General features: G+C 52.2%; 1 protein-coding gene across 2 annotated transcripts in view; it reads right to left on the reverse strand.

Moving 5' to 3' along the window:
• The window catches only part of PLXNA1 (plexin A1), a 112,050-nt gene that overhangs the window by 55,599 nt on the left and 32,149 nt on the right, over nucleotides 1-24,302 (reverse strand). For both annotated transcript variants that reach the window (XM_056501371.1, XM_056501372.1), the window contains exons 4-8: nucleotides 7,431-7,571; nucleotides 5,386-5,486; nucleotides 4,820-4,943; nucleotides 2,628-2,781; nucleotides 1,855-1,954 (exon numbers count right to left, since the gene is read on the reverse strand). In XM_056501371.1, the coding sequence (XP_056357346.1) occupies nucleotides 1,855-1,954; nucleotides 2,628-2,781; nucleotides 4,820-4,943; nucleotides 5,386-5,486; nucleotides 7,431-7,571 (620 nt within the window). The remainder of the gene's footprint in view (nucleotides 1-1,854; nucleotides 1,955-2,627; nucleotides 2,782-4,819; nucleotides 4,944-5,385; nucleotides 5,487-7,430; nucleotides 7,572-24,302) is intronic.

Consider the following 24,302-nt stretch of genomic DNA (forward strand, 5'->3'; position numbering starts at 1 on the left):
CCTCATGGAAAAGCATATTGTACCTAATACAGAATTTATCAGGCTGACGTATAGATTTTCCTCCACAAAATATGAAACCTGGATCTGAAAGGCTATTAACTCCAGAGAGATCCATTAAAGATGCCTGTCTACAAATGGTATTTAAAAGTATTGCATCATCCCAGGAGGCATTGTCATGCTCTTTGGCTACAATTCGACTGCAGGTCACATAGTTAAAACTACCTCCAAAGCCTAAAACTCTTGATGTAAAAAAAAATAATAACGTTCACCAGCTTAGAACATGGACTTTTCTATCAGCTTCAACTGGAGCCCATAAATATTAATGCATCCATAATTAGCCTTTTTAAATAATGCATCCAAAATTAAACATCAACGCAGTAATAAATCAGTCAGCTCTTTGTTGTAGGTTTGTTTCAGGGGGGGTAGGGGTTTTTTCCCCTCCTGTGTCAGGCACATAAAATAAAATGTCAATTCCCTCACCACCTCTTCCCACTGGACCACTGATTGGACCAAATCTGATGCCATTTGTACTTAAAAGTCATCTTTCTTTCATTTAGAAAAATAAAAGTCATATCTGCTTTTTGATTTGCAAAACACTGACATGCAGCCAGCCTGAGCCAAAGCTGAGCTAATGTTACTGAAACCACAGGATGTGAAGGGAGACAAAGCTCATCTCAGAGTCAAGGTGAGGGAGAAAGTCAGGTTTGCAGTCTCTCCTCCCTCACAGGCACAGTGCTCCCAGGAGGAGCCCTGTTCCCTGTGCAAAGAGCAGGAGGGAAGGAATCCCTGGGATGCAGACACCTGCTGACACCTCCCTCCTGGAGCTCACTGCAGGTGGCTTCCCAGCCAGGGCACCTGCATCTCACCTGCTCTTCCCTGATCAAAGCGGAAACTCTGAACAGGCTTTGGAGAAGTGAACTCCAGCAGAGCCCCCAAGCTAGGCTCAACACTTTGCAAAAAGACATCCAAAAGAGACCACTTGGCACTTGCTTGTCTATAATTCCTGATCAGCCAGAGCACCACCATCCATGGGAGGTTTCTGGCAGAGTAATTAAATCTCTTACATTCTTGAAGTCCAAATTCTTTGCCCAAATACACCTCAGCATCAGCTCTGACAGTCCTACAGCACAGCCATCCCCCACTGCTCCAGAACACTGTCTGCAGCTCCTCATCAGGAGTTGTGGTTTGAGACTTCAGACACCTTGCTTAGACAGCACATCAATAATCCACACCTCCTCTATTTTATCAAACGCATATCTCAAGCTGTCTAAAAACCCTTACAGGAGTAGATTTCACAGCAGCCTGACAAGAAAGCAAATTCACAATTACTTCCAGTTAGGAAATTCTTGGGTAAACGCCCCAGGACATGTGGCATGTTCCATCCCATGTTGCTGTAACTTTCCAGCTCCCTCTCCAGCAAGCCTGGGAAGCAGGTACCGTGGCAGGAAAGTACAGGCTTCTCCTTTTGCCTTGCCAAGTCACTCCTATTAACTGTTTCCAGGAATAACAAGACACTCGGCGTTTTCAGTCACATGGATTGATTTCTACAGTCTGCAGTGCAGTAAACTCGCTTTTTCATCCAAAGTTTTGCCAAACCCAAAGCCCTGTTGTTATGTGAGGTTCTGCCCTGACGCTACATGTTCCCACACCCCCAAACCAACTGTGGGTGCTCTGGTCACCATCCCAGTTCACACGGGCAAAAGGAGGAGGTTTCTCACGGTAAACACCACTGTACTCAACTGCCCTTTCCTCTTGCAACATCAGCACCCACAAAGCTGAGAACTCTCTCTCCCAGTCTCACACCATCCCACCAATCTGTTCCTGAAGCCCTCCCACAAAGTTCAGGCCACTTACGACTGATGGACACTGCAGTTGTAGAAAACAAAATCCACGGAGGCAAATTTCTTCCCTGTCTCCTTGGATTTCAGGTAGAGCTTCACCACTCGCTTGTCCCCTGCAAGAGACCCAGGCAAAAGAAAGACATCAGAAAGGACACAGTGCATGGCCCAGCATTCAGTCCAAGGCTTGTGATGGGCTGGAGGGAGCTGGGCATCACCACTCAGTCCAGCTAATTAACAAAACCCTCCAAGTGTAGCAATAAAAAGAGAGTGTTCATTGACCCCCACTCAGCCACCTAAGAGCCCAGGTACAGCTCCGAGCCCCTGCAGCTAAACACAACCTGCTGGCATGGAGACTGGGGCCTCAGGTTATACTGGGCATACTGAAGGAGGGTTCAACAGTTTTGGAGTCAGGAGAATGTCCTGACCCCATGGCCACATCTGCCCAGGAATGGTTCACAGATGGAAATAGGGCCATGGTGCCCAGGAGTGGTCAGCAAGTAAAATCACAAAGGGGTTTGGGTTGGAAGAGACCTTAAGGATTATTTAGTTCCAAGTCCACTGCCATAGGCTGTGTCCCAGCAGCTGTGTCCATGGCTTGGAGGAGACTAAAGAACAGCCTCCCATGAGCAGCAATTCCTTCCCCTTATCCCGAGAACCCAAGTGAGGTTCAGATCCCAAGACTGGGATCACTGTCACAGGTGGACTGTCCTCCTCCACACCTGCCTGTGGGGCAATACATGGGACATTTGTCTCAGGCTTTTTTCCCACTCTGGGGCACAAGCTCACCGCGGCCCCTGGTGATGGGGATGACATCCTTGGCAGAGGGAGAGCTGCAGTAGATCTTCCCATCCTCAATGCGGCTCTCTGACTCCGTGAAGTCTTCAAAGGAGCAGTTGACTCCTGCTGAGAGGTCTGGGACATTCCAGGCCTGCAGGACCAGCTAGGGAGGAGAGGCAAGAGCATCAACACAGAGAACTAGGAAAATAGGCTCCTCTGTGGCTGCTACGTGCAAGTCTAGCCAACAGAAAAGACCAGGGGGTGCAATCTCTCTTCTGCCACCCACACATGGCAGGGAGACCTGCTCTGGGCTTTTGCAAGGGAGCACCATCCATGCACCTCCCTGCTCAAGCAAGGAGCGCAGGTTTAAATGGGTTTAAGAGCTGGAATGACTCACAGCCTTTGTCCTCTGCCCTTGACACACCACAAGCCATTATTCCTCAGCTCTCTACAGAGAACAAGAACAGCATCAGGGCTGAAGTATGTTGCACAGAAAGGCACCCACTCCAGAAGAGGCAAGGAGGGGAAGAATCCACCTCTTCCTTCACAAAGTCATCCCCAGGGTCAGCAGTTCTCACTTTGCAAAACGCTTGCCTTATTTCTAATTTGAATTTTTCACAGCTTCCAGCCATTAGTTCTTGTTATGCTTTTCCTTGATAGATTAAAAAGCCCTTTAGTCCCTGATATTTGCTCCTTGTAAAGGCACTTATACTCTGTAATCAAGTCACCTCTTAATCTTCTTTTTGATAAGCTAAGCAGATTGAGCTCTGGAAGTCTCTCACTGCAAGGCATTTTCTCCAGCCTTCAACTCATTTACATGATGTTTACGGGAGTTTTTCAGTCCCTCCCTTTGAAAGCTGCACTCCAGCCCAAGCACAGCATCCCTGTGTCATCCACCCCAGACCTCTGTGCAGCATCCTGCCATGGGTATGGAGATAATTACTCCAGGAGTGAAAGCACTGCCCATCAAGAGCCTGCAGCGAGGGCTCAGCCCCAGTACCACTTTCCAGGATACCAGGTGAACCTCCATCCATGTTTAACTTTAGACTTGGCAATACCAAGCCCCAGTTTGCCTGCTATACAGCCCCACTCAAACCCAACTGCTCTGAAGGAATTTCACCTGTATTCTCCAGTCCCAGCACCCCAGCAGGTCCCATCTGCAGCCATATCACATTTATCTCCATGTTACCAAAGAATAAACTCCTGCAGAAGTGCTTCCCAAACTGTTTCCATCCAGAGACAATTACTCTCTGATGAGAACTTTCTGAGATCTGTCACGGAGCCAGTTCTTAATCCACTTAACGTGTGCTTTATCAATATTGTATAATGCTAATTTTTAATCAGAACGTTGTGTTGTACCAAGTCAAAAGCCTTGTACGAGCCCAAAGACATCACATCCCCACAGTCCCTCTTCTAATTCAAGTCATAAATTCACCAAAGAACAAAATGGGGTTTGTCATGTTTGACTGGCATAAATTATGCTCCCACCCTTAAATTATTATCAGGTGTATTCTGCACCTGTTCTTTTTCTTTTCTTCTTCTAATTCTGAAGTAAAACTAAGCAGTCTCTGGCTATTTGGTCCTTTGTGCATCTGAGAAAAAAAAATTAGCATCTTTTCTGTTTTTGAGGCTTTTCTCAACATTCAGGTATTTATTACTAAGTCATATTATTACATACATCCCCAGGCCACAGAACTCCTTGGCCAACTTTTCTAGGATTCCCGAGTGCCAGATATCTAGACCTGGAAGTTTATTGCTAGTATATGCTGTTTCTTATTCTCTTCATGGTGCTAATGGCCTGAAAAATACTTCAGGGAAGTACCTCATCCTTTCTACCTGCACAGAGAGAGAGCAGCAAGTAGAACATCAAAGTCTCACCCCAAAATATCTACTGCAGGCTGGAGTCAGAGACAGGCTATTGAACTAGAGCTAGATCGCTGGCCTACGAACAGCATTTCTGATGGTCATGCTGACATCATGGAGAAATATTTATTGCTTAGTTATGTCATTTCTGAATAATCATCAACTGGCTTACTATCTCCATCAATAAGGAGCTAATGGCCCACCCTCATAATGCCGTGCACTTTGCTCTGCTTTGTCCCAGACCCCTCTTCCCCTTGTTCCCTATTCATCGCACAGTCATCAGTTATTTTTAATTCCTCCTCCCAGCTGTAGAGGGTCAGGAGGCGAGGGTGCCTTACCGGGACGTCGGACATGGTGACGGAGATGTTGCTGGGCTGCACGGAGAGCCGCACGCACTGCGGCAGCTCGGAGGCGAAGCGCTGCGGCTCGTCCGCCCGCTCGCACCGGTCCTTGCGGGAGCAGCTGCGGGGCGAAAGCGCGTGGTGAGCAGGGGCATCCCCCGGGCCTGCAGGGCTCTGGGCCATGGCAAACAGGCCCTCTGGCACGGGGATGATGCCCAGTAGGGACCTTGGGTGACTGAGGGCCGTACCAGAGTTCTGCTCTCCCCTGAGACTTCAGGAGTATTTTATATTCCGTTTTTCTCATTGGCACAAGAATTCTAAACCCAGGAGCACATGGGCAGGACGGGCAGGCCCTGGCAGCAGCTTCACCATGCATGATGCTCCTAAGCACAGCCTGGGCACCCCAGGAGGGGATCAATGACCCCTTGGACCATTCCATCTCTCAGCATCTTGGGGCCAAAGCCCAGAAAGGATGCCCTGAAGGAGAGCAGCAGTGGGGATGGGCGCATTTTGTCAGCTGTAGGTCAGTGGCACAGCTCCAGGGACAATCCTGCTGTACTCACATGTTGTGGAGGACACACCAGCCGCAGTGGGGGTCCCGGGAGCCCAGGCACAGCTCGCAGCTCTCGTACTGCTCACAGCTCTCCACCGGCACACGCGTCACCTGCGGGGACCAGGCACGGGGTGAACGGGGTCAGGCTGCTGTGCCCACACTTGACATGGCAGAGACACACCCAGCCCCTCACCATCACTCACTCCTCTCCCAGGCCCAGGCAGCACAGAGACTTTTACTCCAAACCAGCTCCTTCCATTGTTGCACCTTTGCAGTATTTGAGAGTGGGCTGGGCCAGCTCAGCTCCACATGGGCTCCCAGCGCAGCCAGGCACCCCATGGCTGCCACAGCCCTGCTCTGAAAGGGTTACCAGTCCTTTATTAATTGCTCCTCCAGATTTGATTAAAATCCCCTCATTCTCCAAGCCCTTCGAGCTCTGTTACAACTGTTCATTTAATTACTTTTCACCAGCACTCTGATAACACCGAGTATACGAGGGAAGAGAGTGGGCTTTATTAAGGAGAGGGGAGGAGAAGAGGGGGGACAGGGAGGGGGTTCCTGCTTGCCAGCCACAAGGAATCTGCAGCACCAAGCAGCTGCCCATGGCTGCTGTGCTTGTGCCTCAGTTTCCCCACTGCTCCCATGGGGCAGCATTCACTAATGAAAATTTGCAAACTTCTCCACTGAAGGCTACACCTGGGGTGTTCTCCCTCCCTCTGCACAGCAGAGCACAGGCTCAGCATGATGTCTACAGCACTGGGATATGCTGGCCAACCAGTCCCCCCCCAGGGTGGTGAGGACACCTGTAATGCTCCCATTTGTTTGTCCCTGACATTGCTTTAGGCAGGTGGTGACAGAGAGTGCCCCCAGGCAGATCCTGCACAGAGAACTGTCAGGTCCCAGCAGCTGTGGTGGTCCCTGGAGGAGATGCCCAGTACAGGTCAATGCAACTGCCCCCCTTGGCAAACACCCTCCAACATCTGCCCTGCAGAGGGGAAGCTTAGCTGAGCAAGATCTGGGACAGTAACAGCCAGAGATGGAAACAGCCCAGGACAGCTGCATGGAGGAGCCCAAATGCAGGTTCTGCCCCCTTGGAAAGCTGCATGTTTCCTGCAGCAGAGCAGAAACCAGAAACAGCCACTGGGAGGAGGGAGAAAAGAGCTCTGCTGTCCCCTCAGGACTGTCTAGACAAACCTACATTCCTGCTCCAGCATCCTTTCCCCTCCCAAGCCCTCGGGCTGGTGGCCAGGAGACTGTGAGGCTCCCAGCTCTGCTTGCAGCCCTGCTCACACACACACACCTCTGGCAGGGCAGAGGAGCAGAGGTGCTGGGAGACACAGGCACAGCACACCCCAGCACAGCCACCTGTGTCACCTACCAGGCATGGCATGCTGGCACCAGATCCAGAAAGTGTCACCACCATGACATGAACCCGCTTCACTCCCTCCAATTCAGCCCATGGATGGATGAACTCACACCACAGCCCTCCCATAGGTCATGGATCAAGCAAATGCTCACTAAGACAACCAAAACTTCCTATCATGTGTCTGGACCACGGTGCCAGGATGACAGCACCAGATCCAGATTGGGTCAGTACCTGCATTAGCTCAGCACAAGCAGAGGCAGGGATCAAGGGGATGCACCAGCCCTATGTCCCCTCTGCCCTGTCATGCAAAAGCAACTGCTGCAGAGAAGAAAAAGTTGTTTAAAGCAAGGAGCTCCTGATCTGCAAAACCCTTGCTCAGGAGAGGATAGCCAAAACAGGGAGGAGGCTTATGGCCAGCCACTCACAGCAAGGAAGGGTCAGGAAGTCCTTGGTCCCCAGGGAGCATGGGAATTTCAAGCAGCTGCTGCTAACAATTAAAGCCCCAGGACAGTGTTTCTGCAGGGAGGAGCTGCCCCAGCGTCCCTAGGCAGCTCCAATCCCAGGAAGCAAAGGGCAGACCCCACTGAAGAGTGGCCCCAAAGGCTGCCCAGCACACAGGACTGTAGACTAGGGCTGCAGTGTGGGCTGCCAAGTCAGGAGAGCAGAGGACTGCTGACCCCTCCCCTTACCTGTTTCTCAGTCATGGCATAGATGTGCTGACGGTCAGGGCTCAGCACCAGGTCTCGCAGGATGGAGCTGCCTTCGTGGGCCACAACATTCTCATACTGCAGAGCTTGGTGCTTCCTCTCAGCTGGCAAATCCACGAGGATCTGTGGGGAGAGCAAGGGGGGGTGAGCATGATCCCTCACACACCTCAGCCCCCACCCAGGATGTGGGATACAGAATGTGCCCCATTAGGGACACCACCCCTCCATCCCACAGCAGTGAGGTGACTCCACAGCCCCTGCAGCACAGCACAGTAACAGCTGCTCTGCAAGCATCCCAGTCCTTTCCAGAGGACCAAACTGCAATGCCTCCTTTGCTTTACTGTGTTTGGCTGGTGCATTTGCACCACATCCATGCAGATGGCATTCATCTCTCTCCAGAGAGGGAAGACACATCCCTGGTTCTCACACTGCACACCCCTGTGAGCTGCTGCTCAGCCCCAAAGCCCCTCTAAGTTGAGGCACAGAGTAGATGAGTCCCCAGCTTGCAGCAGAGCATCAAACCCCACCCTACCCCAGCAGTGCTGAGAGCTGCTCACACATCACAGCCCTGCAGGCTCGGCTCCCACCAGCCCATCCATCAGAGGAAACACTTGGGCTCGTGACCGGGGAAGTCAAGAGGGTCTCAAGGAAGTTGGAGGTCAACAGGGGTTCAGAAAGCGCCTTTGTTCCCTGAGCAGGAACATGGTGAAGGCTTTAATCTCCTTATTGCTCACAATTACGTTAAAGCTCTTCCTAAGCACAGCGGTTCCTGGCTGTCCCAGCCATCAGCACATCAGGAGGCTGCAGGCAACACCACACAGGGAAAACTCAGCTCTGCCACTGCCAGACCCTGACTGGCACCTCCACCAGCCACAAGTACTTTGTGCTCATGTCATTACTGGTGACACCCCCAGATTCAGGCTGACCCTGGCATGGGACAGCCTAAAGGAGCACAGTGCCAGAGAAATGCTCAGAGGATGGGATGGGATGGGATGGGATGGGATGGGATGGGATGGGATGGGATGGGATGGGATGGGATGGGATGGGATGGGATGGGATGGGATGGGATGGGATGGGATGGGATGGGATGGGATGGGATGGGATGGGATGGGATGGGATGGGATGGGATTGGGATGGGATGGGATGGGATGGGAGCCATACATTCTGCAAAAATCCCAGCTATAGGCAGTGAAACATCATGCCCAGCAAGATGGAGCAAACTCTCCCTGTGATCATCTCCACTCTGGTGCTGGCACACACAGAGACCTGGTCCAGCATCCCCATCTGCAGGACTCAGGTTTCCCCCACATCAGAGTGGCAAATTGGGAACACCCACCCCAAATGTATCCCACAGCCCTGTCCCAATTATCACACCCACTCCCACAGCCCAGCACACCCACCACCACCCCTTGTGCCCCCACGGCAGCCACCTCAGCATCCCAGGCACCTCACCCCTGCTGCAGTAAACTGCTGCCAGCATTTGCAGAGTTCCCAATCAGGAGGATAGGCTGGGAAAGCAGGATCCCGGTGTGCAGCTGATTAGCATGGAAATGTATGCGGCTCACAAACAAACCGGGGCCCGTTTAATTAGAGCGGCGCCTTTGATTCACTGCCAGCCTCCTGCATGCACCAGCCCTGGATTATTTTTAGGTAGTTTTACAAAACAAATGTATTTAATTAAGAAAGAGACCCCTGAGCAACCAGAGAGAGATGAGTCCTGCATAGCAGTGAGCAAAGGGGCCGCCCTCTCCCCAGGGATGTGACAACTGGGTTTGCAGGGCTAGACTAACTCTTGGGAGCTCATGGCATGGCCAAAAACCCCCTGTACCTCCTTCCACAGGACTGAAGAGCCTTCACCATAACCCAAAGTGGTCCTGGTATTCACACACCTTCTCAGCATCCTTTGCTAGACACCTGCACAGACTCTGCTCCCCAACAGCCCCACACTTGGTACACTGTGTGCTGGGGAGCCCAGAGGTGCTAAAACCTCTGCCTTCCTTTCTTGCAGGGGTATCTTTCTGCCAGGCCCAGGACCATGTTTGTTCCTACTCCAAGCAGATCAGAGGAGGTTAAGCCCCAGACAGCTGCAGTACAGGGCCATGAGGCACACCTGCCCAGCAGTGCCCCTTGCTCAGTGGTACCCAGCATCACCCCCAGAGCCCAGCCCTGCCTCCCCACATCTCACCACAAGTTGCTCTCCTCCCAGCTCTCAGTTTCTCCCCTACAAAGTCCTTCCCAAGGCAGCTCTCAGGAGGACAGTAACAGGGAGCACCCCTTCCCCTCCCCAGCAAGGCACCCTCTCCCCAGCTCCCCATGGCAAAGTGACAAAGTGACAAACGCACCTTTCCAGCCCTTTTAGGGGCCGCAGTTGCGGCACAGAATAATCGATACAGTTTTACCCTGGTTCTAAAATAGATCTATGGCTGGATGTTGCGCTGGCAGTAATTTTTAACTAGTGGGGTAATTTCCCCATTACATTATTGCACTGTGCAGTGCTGGGAAAGAGAAAGAGATGTATTAAAAAAACAACAGACATGAAGCACTTCCAGTTAATTTGAGGCTCCAGGAAGAACCTAAAAATACTCTTAGTAGTCAAAGGGGGCTGGAACCCAGCCTAACACACATCAAGATGTTCTGGTGGGGCCATGCACACACAAGAACCCTTCTCTCTAGCACCACTCCCCCTGTTAAGGATAATCTGTAGGTGTGTTTGGGAATCAGGAAAAAGAAATTTGGAAGTCTTGGAATCAAGGTGTTTTCTGGTTGGCCAAAGTGCAGGGCACAGAGGGAGATTGTGAGTTAGCTCATGGTATGAAAATGCATCCTAACACTCCTCTCCAGTGTGAGGAGATCATAGAATCATAGAAAGGTTTGGGTAGAAGGAAGCTTGTAGATCATCTAGTTCTAACACCTCTGTTCCAGCTCCCTGGTTCCATTTTACCAGGCTGCTCAAAGCCCATCCAGCCTGGCTTGAACACTCCTGGGGATGGGGCATCCACAATTTCCATGAGCAAGACAGATCCCAGACTCCCCTCCACCAGCAGGACTCAACAGCCCAGAGCACCCACTGCTGTGCAGACAGCATCAGGGCCTTTCCAGCAAGATCAGCCCAACATGAACCTGCCCATCCTGGCCAGCAGGGTAAGGATGGGCTGTATGGACTACAGCATGGGGGAGCAGCACAAGGAATGCACAATGAGTCCCCTATCTCCTACAGACACACTTTCCTCCCCCTCCCTGCACCCACAGGGTAGCTGGGAACAGGGAAAGGGGGAGAGGATGCAGTTTAATCAGAGCAGACCCCCTCAGAAACACACTCCTTCCTGCCCACCCTGGCTGCCTTCCCACCCAGGGGAAAAGACATTTACCATAAATAAATAAATAAATAAACATATTAACCTTTCTCCTCATCCTGACGCTGATATAATTACCCAATACTAATAATTACTCACACTAATTTCTTGCTCAGGATTCCTGCCCTCGCTCCTGCCTGCCTCAGGCTGGCTTCAGGCAGCAACTCAGCAGTGGTGCCTCCTCCCAGGAGCTGCAGGAGCCCCAAGGGGCAACCAGCTCCCAGGGCTGTGCTGAGGCACAGGAGCAGGAGTGAGGGTCGGCTTGAAGTGCTGCTGCCTTGTTAAATACATGGGGAAGACCAGAGGCATGAAATTATAAACTCCCTGCTTGGGTAGGTCATCTCAAAGCAAGCCCAGGGGCTGCTCTGCCAGAAGCCCTCCCTCCCCACTCCAACGAGCCCACCCCCACGGGGACAGAACCCAGCATAACTTCACTCTAAGAGGGGTTTAAGAGCTGCAGCCCCAGAAGGTGAGAACCCTGCCAAGGAAGGAGGGAAAGGATGGGGTGCCACACTCCACCTGGTGACCCTGGTGTAAGGAGTGACTGCACACTGCACACACCAGCTGGATAGATGCAAAGCCTTCTCCCAAGAGACCCAGAGAGGATTCCTGGGGTGGCTTTGTCTTGGCTGGAGAAAGGAGCTGCCATCCCATACATGGCTTTGGGGGAGGCAAGCACGTCACCATGCTCAGAAGCAGCTCCTGCCATGGCAGCACGCTTCTCCCTGGGCAAAGTGCCCTTCACTTGCCCAGGTGAGGAGGCACTTCCTCACTGCCATAACCACTGCTGATCAGCCAACCACCAGAAAAATCTCCCACCATCCTTGTGGCACCAGCAAAGGGCACGAGGCAGAGAGGAGCATCTCCCCAGAGCCGACTTTTGGAAAGACAGGCAGTGAGAGGAACGTGGGGCAGCAGCCATGACCTGGCACCCACCCAGCGCTGGCAGAGGGTCCAGAGGAGGATGGCACTGGAGGACAGGGCTTTACAGCTCAGTCTGGGCCAGGGACACCAGGTGGAGAGGGAAGGCAGCTGCAGACATGCCAAGGCTGCTTTTGCATTTAACACATGCCAGCAGAGGTCTGTGCAGGGTCTGAGAGATGTTTGGGTGGGCCACTGGCTCCTCACAGGACCAAAATCACATTTCTTGGGGAGAAGGTCCCCAAGAGACCCAATCTCACACTTAGGGGACACCCCTAAGCCCAGCACCAGGAGGAGGGGGCTCTTCACTGCCCTAGAGCCAGTCTTCCCCCCACCCCACCCCATCCTACATCCCCCCAGCTCCAGGCTCCCCAGCCTCCATCCCGGCTCGCAGGCAGCCCCCGCAGACCCCTCCTCCGGGCAGGAGAAGTGCTCAGCCAGGCTTTGTACTCTTATCTGTGCGGGGCTGTGATTAATTCGCAGCGCTGGCAGCAGCTACAAGAGGAGGGCGCTTCTGCCCGCCTGCCACACTTCAAAGGCAGGGACTTATCTGCCTGAAACACACTCGGCAGCCTTTTCACGGGGACCCTTCCCAGTTCCACGGGGCTCGCACGGCGCTGACAGGCAACGCCAAAGAAAGGCTTATTTATGGGAGTGCATTTCAAAGCCTCCCCTCTTCCCTCTCAGCACACGCTGAGGGAAGCAGAGAGTTCCCCAGCCCCAAGGATCTCCACTGGGGACAGGGATTAAACAAGACACGGCTGTGAGGAGAGGATGCTGGAAAGAGGAGCCTGCCCTACCTGTGCCCATGTCCTGCCCTGTCATCTTACCAGTGAGCAGCTCTGCAGCACATCCCTGAGCTGGGAGGAGGAAGATGCTTTATCATGGGTGGAGGGCAGAGTGCAGACCCAGGAGTGAAACCTTCCCCTCCCAAGGCCATTGGTGCTCACAGCTCAGGCACCATGGAAGCCCCAGGCTCCTACACCCAAACCAGCAGCATATGTCCCCTCCCTGAGAGCAGGGCTGTGTGAACACCCCCAGCATTCTGCTTTGGCAGCATCCACCCAAAAAACATAGGATAGGCCAAACATAACCAGAAGAGGAGCGGGTCCTGGCAGAGCTGCCCCTGCAAGCCATGGGGCCACCTCCCAGAGACAACAGAGGGCCTGGCCACACAGGGCAGAGGTGACAGCTGCTGCACAGTGTCACACAACACCCTGCTGACAAGCCTACAGCTGAAAAAGGCACATCCCATGTCCAGGGGGGCTTACAGGGAAAGCTATGGCCTGCACAGCCCCTCTTGGCCTGGGATCATCCCAAGGCAGTAAGACAGTGTGGGACAGGGACACCAGCTGCCCCTCCACGTGCCTTCCCCCAGGACAAGCAGCTGCCATGCACATGCTCCTCTCCAGTTTCCAAAGGAAAGGAAAGGGTTTAAATCAAATTTCTGGATCAGCTGCTCCAAGGAGACACATTCTCTTCTTCCCTTCACCCAGAAAGGTGCAGCAAAAGGCAGGGACAGGAGCAGCTGCAGGGCATCATCTGTCCCATGGACACAGCCTGGGGAGCTGGGTGCTGCTGGAGAGGGGGACACTGGCATGCTGGGGGTCCAGAGCAGGGAGGGCAAGGCAGGGGCTCCTACTCCCTCCCACTGTATTTTCAGGTTACCAAACTTTGGTGTCCAGGGTGGTTTGCCAGAGGATTTTCCTCTGGCTTTGCTCAGATAACCAGGAAATTGCCAGGAAATTGAGTGCTTCAGCCACGCTTTACTGGGGATACAGTGCTCTGTGCCACGGGGCAGGAGCTGCACACCCAGTGGAAGGGACAGCCAGCAGCAGGGCCACGGGCAGGGCTGTGGGGATGCATCCTGCAGGGGCTTGTCCCAGGCCTGATGGCAGGATGGGCCCCACAGAAACATCCCAGCTATGCAGGGCAGGCTGACAGCGACACCCCAGCTCCCAGTGCCCCCCCAGCCAGCTGGCCAGACCCCTTCCCATCCTGCCTTCCCACCAGCTGCCTGTGCAGGAATGCACCAGGATCACACACACACCTCCTGCCAGACCCAGGCAGCTGCAGGCTGCTCCATTCTGGCAGGGCTGGGTTCTGTCCTCTCCCCCTCCTCTGCAAGGGAAGGTTTCACTGGTGGCTCTCACAGGGCTGGGATGCTCCTGCCTCTCCCCTAACCTGCTGAGGAGCAAGGCAAGCTGTTTCTGGTTCTGATTCCATTCAGTGAAACCCATTCACTTCATAAATATGAGGCTTTTGTCCTGGGCCCAACATCACCCCGAGCCGGAGAATATTGGTCATTTAATCATATTGGTACAATAAAGAAAAAAAAAAAAAAAAAAAAAAAAAAAAAAAAAAAAAAAAAAAAAAAAAAAAGGAGATACTTAATCTAAATCAGTGCTCAAGTGCTCAAATGCTCAGCAACAAATCCAGCACCTCACCAACACTGGCAGATGTGACACAGGTTGACCCAGCAGGTTTTGAAGCATGTGTTACTGCCAGTGTGTCATCCCCAGGCAGGATCCTGAGTTCAGCCATGAGGGCTGAGGACAGACACACTCACTGCACCTCTCTGGGAGGCAGAGGGAACTGGGTGAAGCACTGGGGTTTGCCATAGGAAAGAGAAGAGAGAAGGAGGCAGGGCAGCAACCCTGCTCAGCAGGCCCCCAAAACTCAGCAACACCTTCCCCAAAACTTCTCAACCGCCTTTCCTTTCATTTAAACTCATTTCCATCTTTTCTTCTTGTTCAGCCACCCACACAAATGGTGCTCCACCATGCTAAGTGGGCTCAGCACAGCCAGTTACACCAGCACCAGCCCACGTGGCACAGCATAGGACTGACCAGCTCCATGCTCACCATCTGCAAACCTGCCCAAAATCTCTCCTGACCAGCTCTGCCAGCACTGCTCCATCAGCAGGATGGGAAGAACAGCCCAACACACTGCTCCAGCAATTTTGACAGAATTAAGACACTGTCAGAAAAATCCTTCCCATCTTTCTGTACCAAAACTGAACTGCTGGAAAGAGGGAGCAAGTGCCAGGATAATGCACAGGAGAAGCACCTTTGGCAGAGTCAAACCCAGGTGCAGGAGGGACTGAGGGATGGTGAAGTCACTATTAAGTGGTAGGAGAAATCACAGGCTCCCAGTGGGGGCCACACAATGTGCGATGGGTTAAGGCAGTTGCCCCACTCTCATCCCAAATAAAGCCCTAAATCCCATCCCAATCCCTGCCAGCCCCCAGCCCCACACCCCACAGCAGCTCCAGCAGTCTTGAGCCATTGATTTCTCAGCTTTGCCCTTCAAAACCCTCTTGGCTCAGAGCCCAGTTCATATCGTCTAGTCACTCAGGAGCAAAATATCTCTATTATTATTGCAATTATTTCCCAATCAGCATCGCTCAGGGCTGAGGCCGTCAGAGGGGGCCCCCAACAAGCAAATCAATGGGCAGGCACTGCCCTGGGGCTGCCAGGGCCCAGGCAGGAGGCACTGGCAGCTGTAGAGTGGCACAAGGGAAAGGGGATGGGAGACCCCAGGGACTCCTCCATGACCTGGCAAGGTGGCAGTCTTTGCTGACACTCGGCCAAGCAACAGTGATGCAACTTAACCTCTGCACAGAGCGTGTGTGCAGCCAGCAGCCCTGCAGGAGCTGGATGCTGCACAAGGGCTCTGCCCCCCAGGCTAAAGAGAACCGACAGGAATTCCAGGGTGTCCCTGGGGGCACCACAGCAGCTGCCAGGGCATCAGCTCCCTGGGGAGGGAGCAAGAGAATATCTCAAAGCTATGCTTCCAGCCACACAGTGCCTGTGCCCATTCCAGCCAAAATACCCAGTGAAACCCCAGCACCACATCCCAACAAAGAAATGTCCCTTGCAAGGGAGAGGAGCACAAGCAGGTAAGACAATCCTGCTCTTTTCTCAAGCCTTGGGAAGAAAGGAGGGAGCTCTGGAGGCAGGAAAGCCCAGTAAGAGATGGAGAAGGAATTTCAGCCTTGCAAAATGGAAGGTAAGGGCAGGAAGAGAACAAAGCAAAATGCGACAGGGATCTCCTCTCTGCATCCCACTGTTCTTCTTCATGTAAAAATAAAGCCCTGGGTGACAGCAGTGAAGGGCAGAGCACATCACAGAAATACTGGATTATTTTTCCTCCTGTTCATTAATTACTGTAGGCATCCCAAGAGTCCCAGCAGGCCCCAGGCATGAAAGGCATGAATGAAGCCATGGCAATGTGTCACCCTCCCAGCTCCCACAGGACCCAGACTGCATGTGACCAGCCTGGGGCGAGTTAATACCTAAACCTTCCAGAGAAAGCCCTGGGGAGAAAGCTCTCACCTGAAAGACTCAATACTGAGTTTTCAAAGCAAAAGCCATCTCTTCCACTGCCAAGACCCTGGCTCCTCCAGAGACCACATGGGGACCAGCCCAAACCCTTGGCTACTGGTCCCCAAAACACACAGCCCATCACAGCAAGCAGAGCAGACCCAGAGCCACCATCCCCAGCCTCCCCATAGCTTAGAATTTGCTATTTTTTCTGCAAATTCAAATTATTTACCTCTTAATGAGCTGTTGCTCAGCTCAACAGGGCACCATAAACCTTCTTTCCTGAGCTTCCCTCAGCTTCTGCCCAGATATGCAACCAGACCAAGACAACCCCAAGATGAATGCCAAAAGCTTGACCCACCACTCCCACCATCCTGCCTACATGGAGCAATGATCAGGCAAAGTCTCTGCCTGTGGCCAGGGCCTCAAAGCCTTGCTGCCTGAGAACAGGAATGGGACTGAAATGGGACTGCCTCATTTCCAGAAAAAAAAAAGCAGGGAGGGGGTAACAGGCCTTCACCAGGGACATGTCAGGGAGGAAGTATGAGCTCCAGGGCTGCAGCACAGCTGGAGATCAGCTGGATCCCTCCTCCCCTCCCTCTCGGCTCCAGGAAAATAGCTGTTTCCTTCCTGGTCCCTAAGCAGCACAGCAGAGGAGAGGAGCTGCCTGAGGACGAGGCAGGGGCTGTTGGCCTTGCAAACAGAGGAGCCAGTGGCAGGAAAAGCCCACAGAGTGGAGGCTGTAGAGGGACACACCCCAGGGGGGATCTGTTTCAGTGCACTCCCCCTGGTCAGCTCCTCTCCCACCCAGTGCTCACCCCAGCAGCCCCACACACAGATTCAGCACCTGTCAGCCCCTGGTTCAGTGGGGCTGCCTGTGCAGGCACAATGGCTCATGTCTGGATTTACCCATCCATCACACTCCAAAACCTTCTGCACCCCCATCTCAGCCCCCCACTCATTTTGCTCCAACCACATAAGTGCACCAGCCACTACTTACACAGCATGAGAGCCAAAAGCCATTTCCTGCAGCAGGGTGACTATAAAGGAACAAAATCCACTGCACATTCACCTCCACACAGGGAGAAGGACAATGCCAATGGCATGGGGGGTTCAGCTTCACCCATTTAACACCAGCTTTGATCCCTTCCTACCCATCAGTCCTCTTTTTACTGCAGCTCTGGGCTGTCCTGGTGTTTTATCTCCACGGACAAATCACACCAGACTGCCCGGGAGAAGCTGATAAGCAATAAACAATCAGGGTCTAAATATTGTAGGGCACAGTGACATTAAATATTGAGATCACTGGGCATGCAGAATCTCTTACAGATTCAACCACAAAATCATACATTGCATTGAAAATGCAACCCAAGCCATCAGGAAAAGACAGAAAGTTACAGCCACACTTTTTTTAACCTTTTCTGATCAACAGCTCAACACACCACGATGAAAACGCCAGGTCCTGCCTTTCCTCATAAAACAGCTCCTGCTCCAAACACAAACACTTCCAAGATTAGAGAAGAAATCCTCCAACATTCCATGGCCAGTGATCCTGGTGATAACAGCCAGCTAAGCCTGGCTTCACACTGAGCACACCAGAGTGCCTGCAAATATTTTGCTTGAAGTAGACTTACACCCTCTCACTCACTCCAGGTTGAGCTCTTGATCCTAAATTCCCATATCTTCCTTTTTGCTCCCATTTTAAACTTCTGACCCTCCTGCACCATTTCAAATGCAGAGAGCCACATCCCTGGCTACACTAGATCCTTCTGTACATTTCCAAAAAGCCAAGGGAAAGCTATGGGGCCATGGCTCCCCACCAGGCAGAACTCAGAGCAAAGAAAACCACTTGTCTGCAGTGGGCTCCCTGTTCAAAACCAGGATGGAAATTAGGCTCTTCAGTCTGTGCATCAGAGCAATTTCGAAGGAGAGATTGAGAAGATTTTAAATATAGATATTGCTTTCCCTAAGGATGCTGCTCAAGATATTTAAGAGCTCAGGTTTTACACAGCACGGATTTCCTTTGGAACCAATGCAGAACTCTCTGCTCTGCTTCTGCAGGCAGCAATCCTTTCTGCAGGCTCTGGGGAGCACAGGATCCTGCTGGCCAACACAGAGCCCATCACAGACCACAGGGTGGTGTGGCCACATTTCACCCAGGGGGGTAAAATGGGGCACAGAGGGGCTGGAGCCCATTCTGAGCTTTCCAGGTGTGATAGCATTCAGCCACAAATCATTGTGACCTCAGCTCTGGCAGGTCTGTGCAATGGGAAAGGAAGAGACTGGCTGTCTCCTTAACAAATTCCTCCTGGGAATGCAGGGCTGCTCTGTGAAAGCCTGGCTCTTGCTAAGCCCAGAACACATGCCACATTCAAAACTAAGTTCTCAGAAGATCTTCAAGGATCACCACTCTCTCCACCATTCCCAGTGCTTACAGGGGATCTCAAGTGGAGCTGCTACCCACCAGGACTTGCCAGCACCTTGCCCATGGAGCATTCTCACACAGGAGTGCAGTTGACACTTGGCAGCCTGGAGAGAGCTGGGCCAGGGTCAGGAATAGCTGGACCTTACCAGCCTGGGCTGGAGGGAAAAGAGATGGGGACAGCAGACAGCACCCAGATAAACAGCTTTATCCTGAGATGCAGCCCTGGCAGGCACCCATCACATGCCTGAATATCTGTAAAGGGAGGCCAAGGGGTGGGAAATGATGTTAATTAAAGTTTTAATTACTGTAACCAAACGAGTAGTATAATTACTTTATTCTCACAGAGACTTCAAACTGATTAAGGACCACGTGCACAATCTTGGGGTTGATGCGGTTTTTAATTAAACGTGCCATCAAAGATGGTGAGGGGTGGGCAGGACAATGGCTCAGCCCTTCCTGGACCTCCAGGGGCTTCACGTGAGGCTGGCAGAGACACAAGGGTCAGCAGCAGCCAGTGCCAAAGGCAGCTGCTCTGGGAAGACTGAAGCTGTGGGGTGCACACTGGTGTCTTGCAGGAATAGCTCCTCTCCTATACATCAGCCCTCAGCTTCACATTCCCCCAAAACATCTACCTTTACAAACATTTCCAAAACAGCCCCACATGGGCACTGAAAATATTAATAAACTGGTGCTGCCAACTGGAGGGAATGATTAAAAAACAATTTTGCAAAGGTATCCTTTTCAAATAATAATAATACTAAAAGACAAAGCAATAGAAATTAAATTCCCAGTCCCCTACCTCAAATAAATAGTATCAGAATTTGAAATGAGACATAATTACCCCGGCAAGGTTAAAGCCGCTAATGCACACAGAATACAGAATCACCATCCATCATAATCATATCTCATATCACAGCCATTATTTATAATTAGGAGGCACAGTTTAAAAAACACATAAAGACGCCCATGCAATGCAGTAATTCTTCTGTTATTGCTCCTGGAGGGCCAATCCTGCTCCGATTTGTGGAGTCCAGCATCAGGCAAAAGTAATTCCCTAAAAGTCCTTTCCAAAGATCTCCTCTCAGGGAAGGGGAACCCACCTCAGCCCACCTGCAAGCCATGCTGGCAGCAGTAGGGCATATCCAGGCTGCACTGGGCTCCTCCCAGACATTTCAAACCCAAGTGGGTTCACAAAGCATCCAGACATGAATTTACAATTTTTTCCCCAAATGTCAGTGCAGGAAGGGTGGAGCTGAGCAGACAGCAGAGCTCAGCCTGGCTGAGCAAGGCAGGGACATGCAGGACTGGTGGGCTTTGCCTGAGCTTTCTCCTCAGCTGGATCGTTGGGGGTTTTTTACCTATTTTCAAAACCACAGAACGAGTTATAGCAAGAGCTGGGAAAACCAAAAGCTAACCCCAGAGCTGCTGAAAGCTGCCCTCCTTTGAAGCGTGGGCTTTGCAGTCTGCCCCCGTGCCCCAGTGAAATATTAACAAGCTTCCGGGGAAGCAGGAGGAAATTACGCTTAATATATTCTGGGGAAGTCCGCAGACAGCAGTGCCTGAGCAGCAGAGCCTGGCTCTGGAGGGACCTGCCTCCAAATCCCCTCTCCTGCAGCAACAAGGAGCAGCCAGTCTGCAGCCCTGCAGGGACACAGCAAAGCCTCACACAGGAAAGCACAAAGCCCTCGCTCAGAAAAGCACAAACCCACGGACACGGTGAGGTACAGAGCTGGTTCTGAGCCCCAGGAGTCTGGGAGAAGGGGGCTTACACTCTGATGGCAAAACAGAAAGCAACAGTGGTTGGAGACAGTGTCCTGGGGACACAGAGCTGTGATGGCAGAGGTGACAGCAAAAGCCTGGGAATAAAAGATGCATGAACATATGTGTGTAAATCTAAGGAACAGTGTTTTTGTGGATGGAAAAGCAAGATGGGACAAGGACAGGCAAGAGCTGAGGCTCAAGTCTCAGGCTCAAGCAGCCCCAAGAAGGAGCTCAATCCTCTTCAAGCCAAAGCCAGCTCTCCCCACCAGTCTCATGACTCTTACTCACAGCAGAGCTGCACTTTCTCAGAAGTTTCATTAAGCTTAAAACAAGAAAAAAATAACAAGGAAGGAAAAGAAAAAATCCAGCCTGCAGATACACATACAAACACACCCCCCCAGAAAACACTTTTCAAATTAAAGTTGCAGTAAAGAGAGTAAAACCTCAGCAAAGTTTTTAGCCCACGTCCCATTACTGGAGGTGCTGCACTCCTGCAGCACAAGAGGATAACAGGCATGGAGAGTAGCTGGAAGAGGGGCACAGCCAGAAAGAAGGGCTCTGTGCAGAGCAGCACCACCTGACTGCCACCATGAAATGGGGGCAATAAACCTTTTTGAGGTTCAGACACTCTGCCCACCTGACAATCAGCTCTCTGGGGCAGGCTGTCTTCAGCCTATGCACCTCATAGTGAGTGAGGACTGACCTCCAGGGCTGCATGCAGGGGATGTATGGCACCTCTTGGGCCTGCCCTGAGCATGTTCCAGCCAGCATACTGCCCAGCATGGCAAGGACCTGCAGGCTTGCAGGAATCTGTAAGTTTGGGGAAGACCACTTTGGGAATGCCAGAGAGGGGACACTCCCCACAGGACTGGAGGAGGAATACTGCAACGTCAAAGAGGAGTGGGTCATCCCCCTGCACCAGTGCTTCCCCAAGCCCTGAAATGGTCATCAGCAGATCATTAGGCTCTGTCTGACATCCCTGAACCATTTCAGCCCCAATAGCATGCACCAGAAGGACTTTTAACATCACTGGAGGCTGAGTTTACTGCAAGCAAAAGAAGCAGAGGGAGGAGGAGGTGCTTTACAGACTTGGGCAGAGGATCACTATTTGCCCATCCAAGTGCTGAAAACTAATCCCCCCCTTCCCCCTTCTTATCCCATTGAAAACTTGACAGAACCTCCTAGCGCTTTGCAGTTGAAATTGGCAGGTCTTAAATTAATTGACTGCAATTTTACACAACAACATGTTTAGCTGTGAGCTGGCCCGCAGCCCGCTTGGCTCGCCACTGCTCCCCAGACACTTTTCAAGCAACCTCCAAAACTTCATAACACATCGAAGGCGAGGTGAGCAGGCTGCCAACGTGACCCTGTCCCTGCCAAAAGGCAGCCCTGCCTCCCCTCGCCCCCACCCCGACCCTGCTCCAGCTCCTCCGGTGCTCTCCCTCCCTCTCGTTAATGGCTCGTTAAATTATTCTTGTCATCTCCGAGGGTTTTTGCTCCTCCAAAGGCTGAGGAGCGCGGGGCGGGCTGGGTTACGGGCCCGCTGCTTTGCCATGGAAACGGCAGCCATGGGACCGATGCACGCAACAGGAGTGAGAAAAGTCAGGGTGGTTTTTTTATTTCAATCCACCCTGACGCATTCCTGTTCTCCTTCTGCTTAATACCCCGAAGGACAAAACCCAAAGCAAAAGATGATGAGGCAGTGGCAGGTTTGTGATGTCCCCATCCAGGACTGAGTATTTGGGATAATGCAAAAATACACAACCCCAGCGCCCAAGAACAAGACAATGCCCACAACCCACCTCCCACCCACCCAAAAAACCACCATGCTCCTTTTAGGAGAGGGTCTGGGGGGGCAGCATGCCTCATGTGCAGCCTGCCTGCAACTGAGCCCCCAGAATTCAGGGCTGGCCCCAGCTCGAGGTCTCCCAGCCCTCCTGCAGCTCCCGCGAGATGCTGCTGCTGGCTCGGCCAGGCACCCCAGTGATGAGTCAGCCCCAGCTCCCAGCCCTAATGTAATCCCAGTGCTGGCAGTGGCTTTCCAGGCCATGTCCACAACATGAAAGGCGAACTCTCGCTGCACTGCTGGCTGGAGAGCTGGAGGAGGAGAGGGGAGGATTGCTCCGGCTCTGCCGAGGACTTGGGTCGAGCAGCTGATGCTCTGCGAAAGCCAAACTGGGGGTGGGTTGTTTGTGTGATTTCATTGCTTGAACAAACAGAAACATCCTGTATGTGATTAAGAGCCTTTATGAAAAACACACCAGCACTGAACCCCACAGCTGGGACCGAAGGTATGGCTGTGGCTGGAAGGCAGCACGCAGCAGGGCTCGGCCCTCCGGGGTGAGCAGAGCTCCCTGGCAGGGTCACACAGCCACAGCACCTCAGGGATGTTTCAGACCACGCACAGAAACAGACATCCCCCACTAGGAAATCACCTCGCCCATAAAATGTCAGTTTTTCCATGCCAAGCTCCCCAGGCTCTAGGGAGCAAGAGGCACAGCAGGGTTACCGACAGCCCACAAGCCGCAGGCGATGGCTGCTCCGGGAGAGGCAGCCAAGGCTCTAACATCACTCTGAAGCTTTAATTCTTCCCTTTATCACCTTCTGCCCCAGGATATCAAAGCACTCCACACATCTCAGGATTGCTCCTCCTTTTGGCCGCAGGCATCACCACCCCTGGCTGGCACTGGGAAGAGCTGGGCAGTGCAGGCAGGAGAAGGGAACTGACCACAATTCACCACCACCTCCCTTCCCCCGCCCCAAAAAAGGGAGAACTCCAGCTCCTGCCAAAAACCAGGACTTGCCTGGACTTGTGCAGCCATCACCTCCACAGCCCCTGCCCTCCACTCCAACAGAGCTGCCTCGAGGGAGCCACGCCAGGAAAACACATGCTTTTGTTTAAGGAGCACAGGCTGAGCAGGGAAAAAAGCACTTAAATGTTACACACACACACACCGAAAAAAAAAAAAGAAAAAGAAAATTGAAGTTTTGTAGTTGTTTCTCTTTGGCAAGGTTCAAAATAGGATAAGGCTTTTGTTTTGCTGGGAGGCTTTAAAAAAAGTGTATTTTATCCAAGCCATCCTCGAAACATTTGTGACATTTATTACCAGAAACTTTTCCTCCAATTAATTGCCTCTATCATTTTCCTGATGAAAAACAACACCAGAAACTCGCAAGCTATTTAAAAAAACGTTTGCTCTCTCTCTCTGTTTCTCCCTGGTCTTGAGCATAAACAGAATTAGGGAGGTTAGAGGGGTCAAAAAAACCGGTTTTGACTCAACAGCCTTGACCAGTGTGAGCTGCCACCCATGGCAGGGACACTGAGGGCAAAACTTAGAGCTCAGTAGATACTGCAAAAATACCTCTGGTCCTCAGGTGTGAGATGTCACCTCTGGCTCCAACTCAGAAATGCACAGTGAGCCAAGTTTCAGCCCATGAAAAATCATGTTCTTGGAGATTTGGGCTAGGTTTGTAGCCAAGGCTTTCACAGCACAATGGTGAGGATGCTCACACAAGTGTGACAGCACATGAAAGGGGGAACCAAAGCCAAACAGAGGTGAGTGGAGATTCTTCCATCCCAGGAGGGAGGGCAGATAAGGTCTTGGGGTGTATCAGAGCTGTCTGGATGCTCTTTATCACTTACATTTCCAAAATAAAGCCCAGTCTCATTTCAGTATCCCAGATTAGCAGGCAATGGGCAAAGACAGCCTTGGCTGCATGAGGTCTGGAAGCATGAGGCTGCAGAAGGGAAGGCAAGTCGAGATGCTGGACTCCATGAAGGGTAGACACAGACATGCTCCATCTCTGGAGTAAGTGGCTAAAGAGCAGGGGACATGCCAAGGCATCCAGCAGGGACCACAGGTGGTAGGTGCCAACCCAGGTTGTGCCAGCCCTGCCACAGCCTCCAGCCAGAAATGCTGATGCTGCCAAACAACTGAGTTAGCACGATTTAAGCAGCACACCTGCAGATGGGCAGCAGCATCACACTGCCACATGGTGTGCCCTCAGCCACCAAGGTGAACCACACCTTGAAGCTCCCACAAGCACATTTACTCCTCCCCATTTCCTG

Source organism: Oenanthe melanoleuca, chromosome 12 (assembly GCF_029582105.1).
Source record: "Oenanthe melanoleuca isolate GR-GAL-2019-014 chromosome 12, OMel1.0, whole genome shotgun sequence".
NCBI lineage: Eukaryota > Metazoa > Chordata > Aves > Passeriformes > Muscicapidae > Oenanthe > Oenanthe melanoleuca.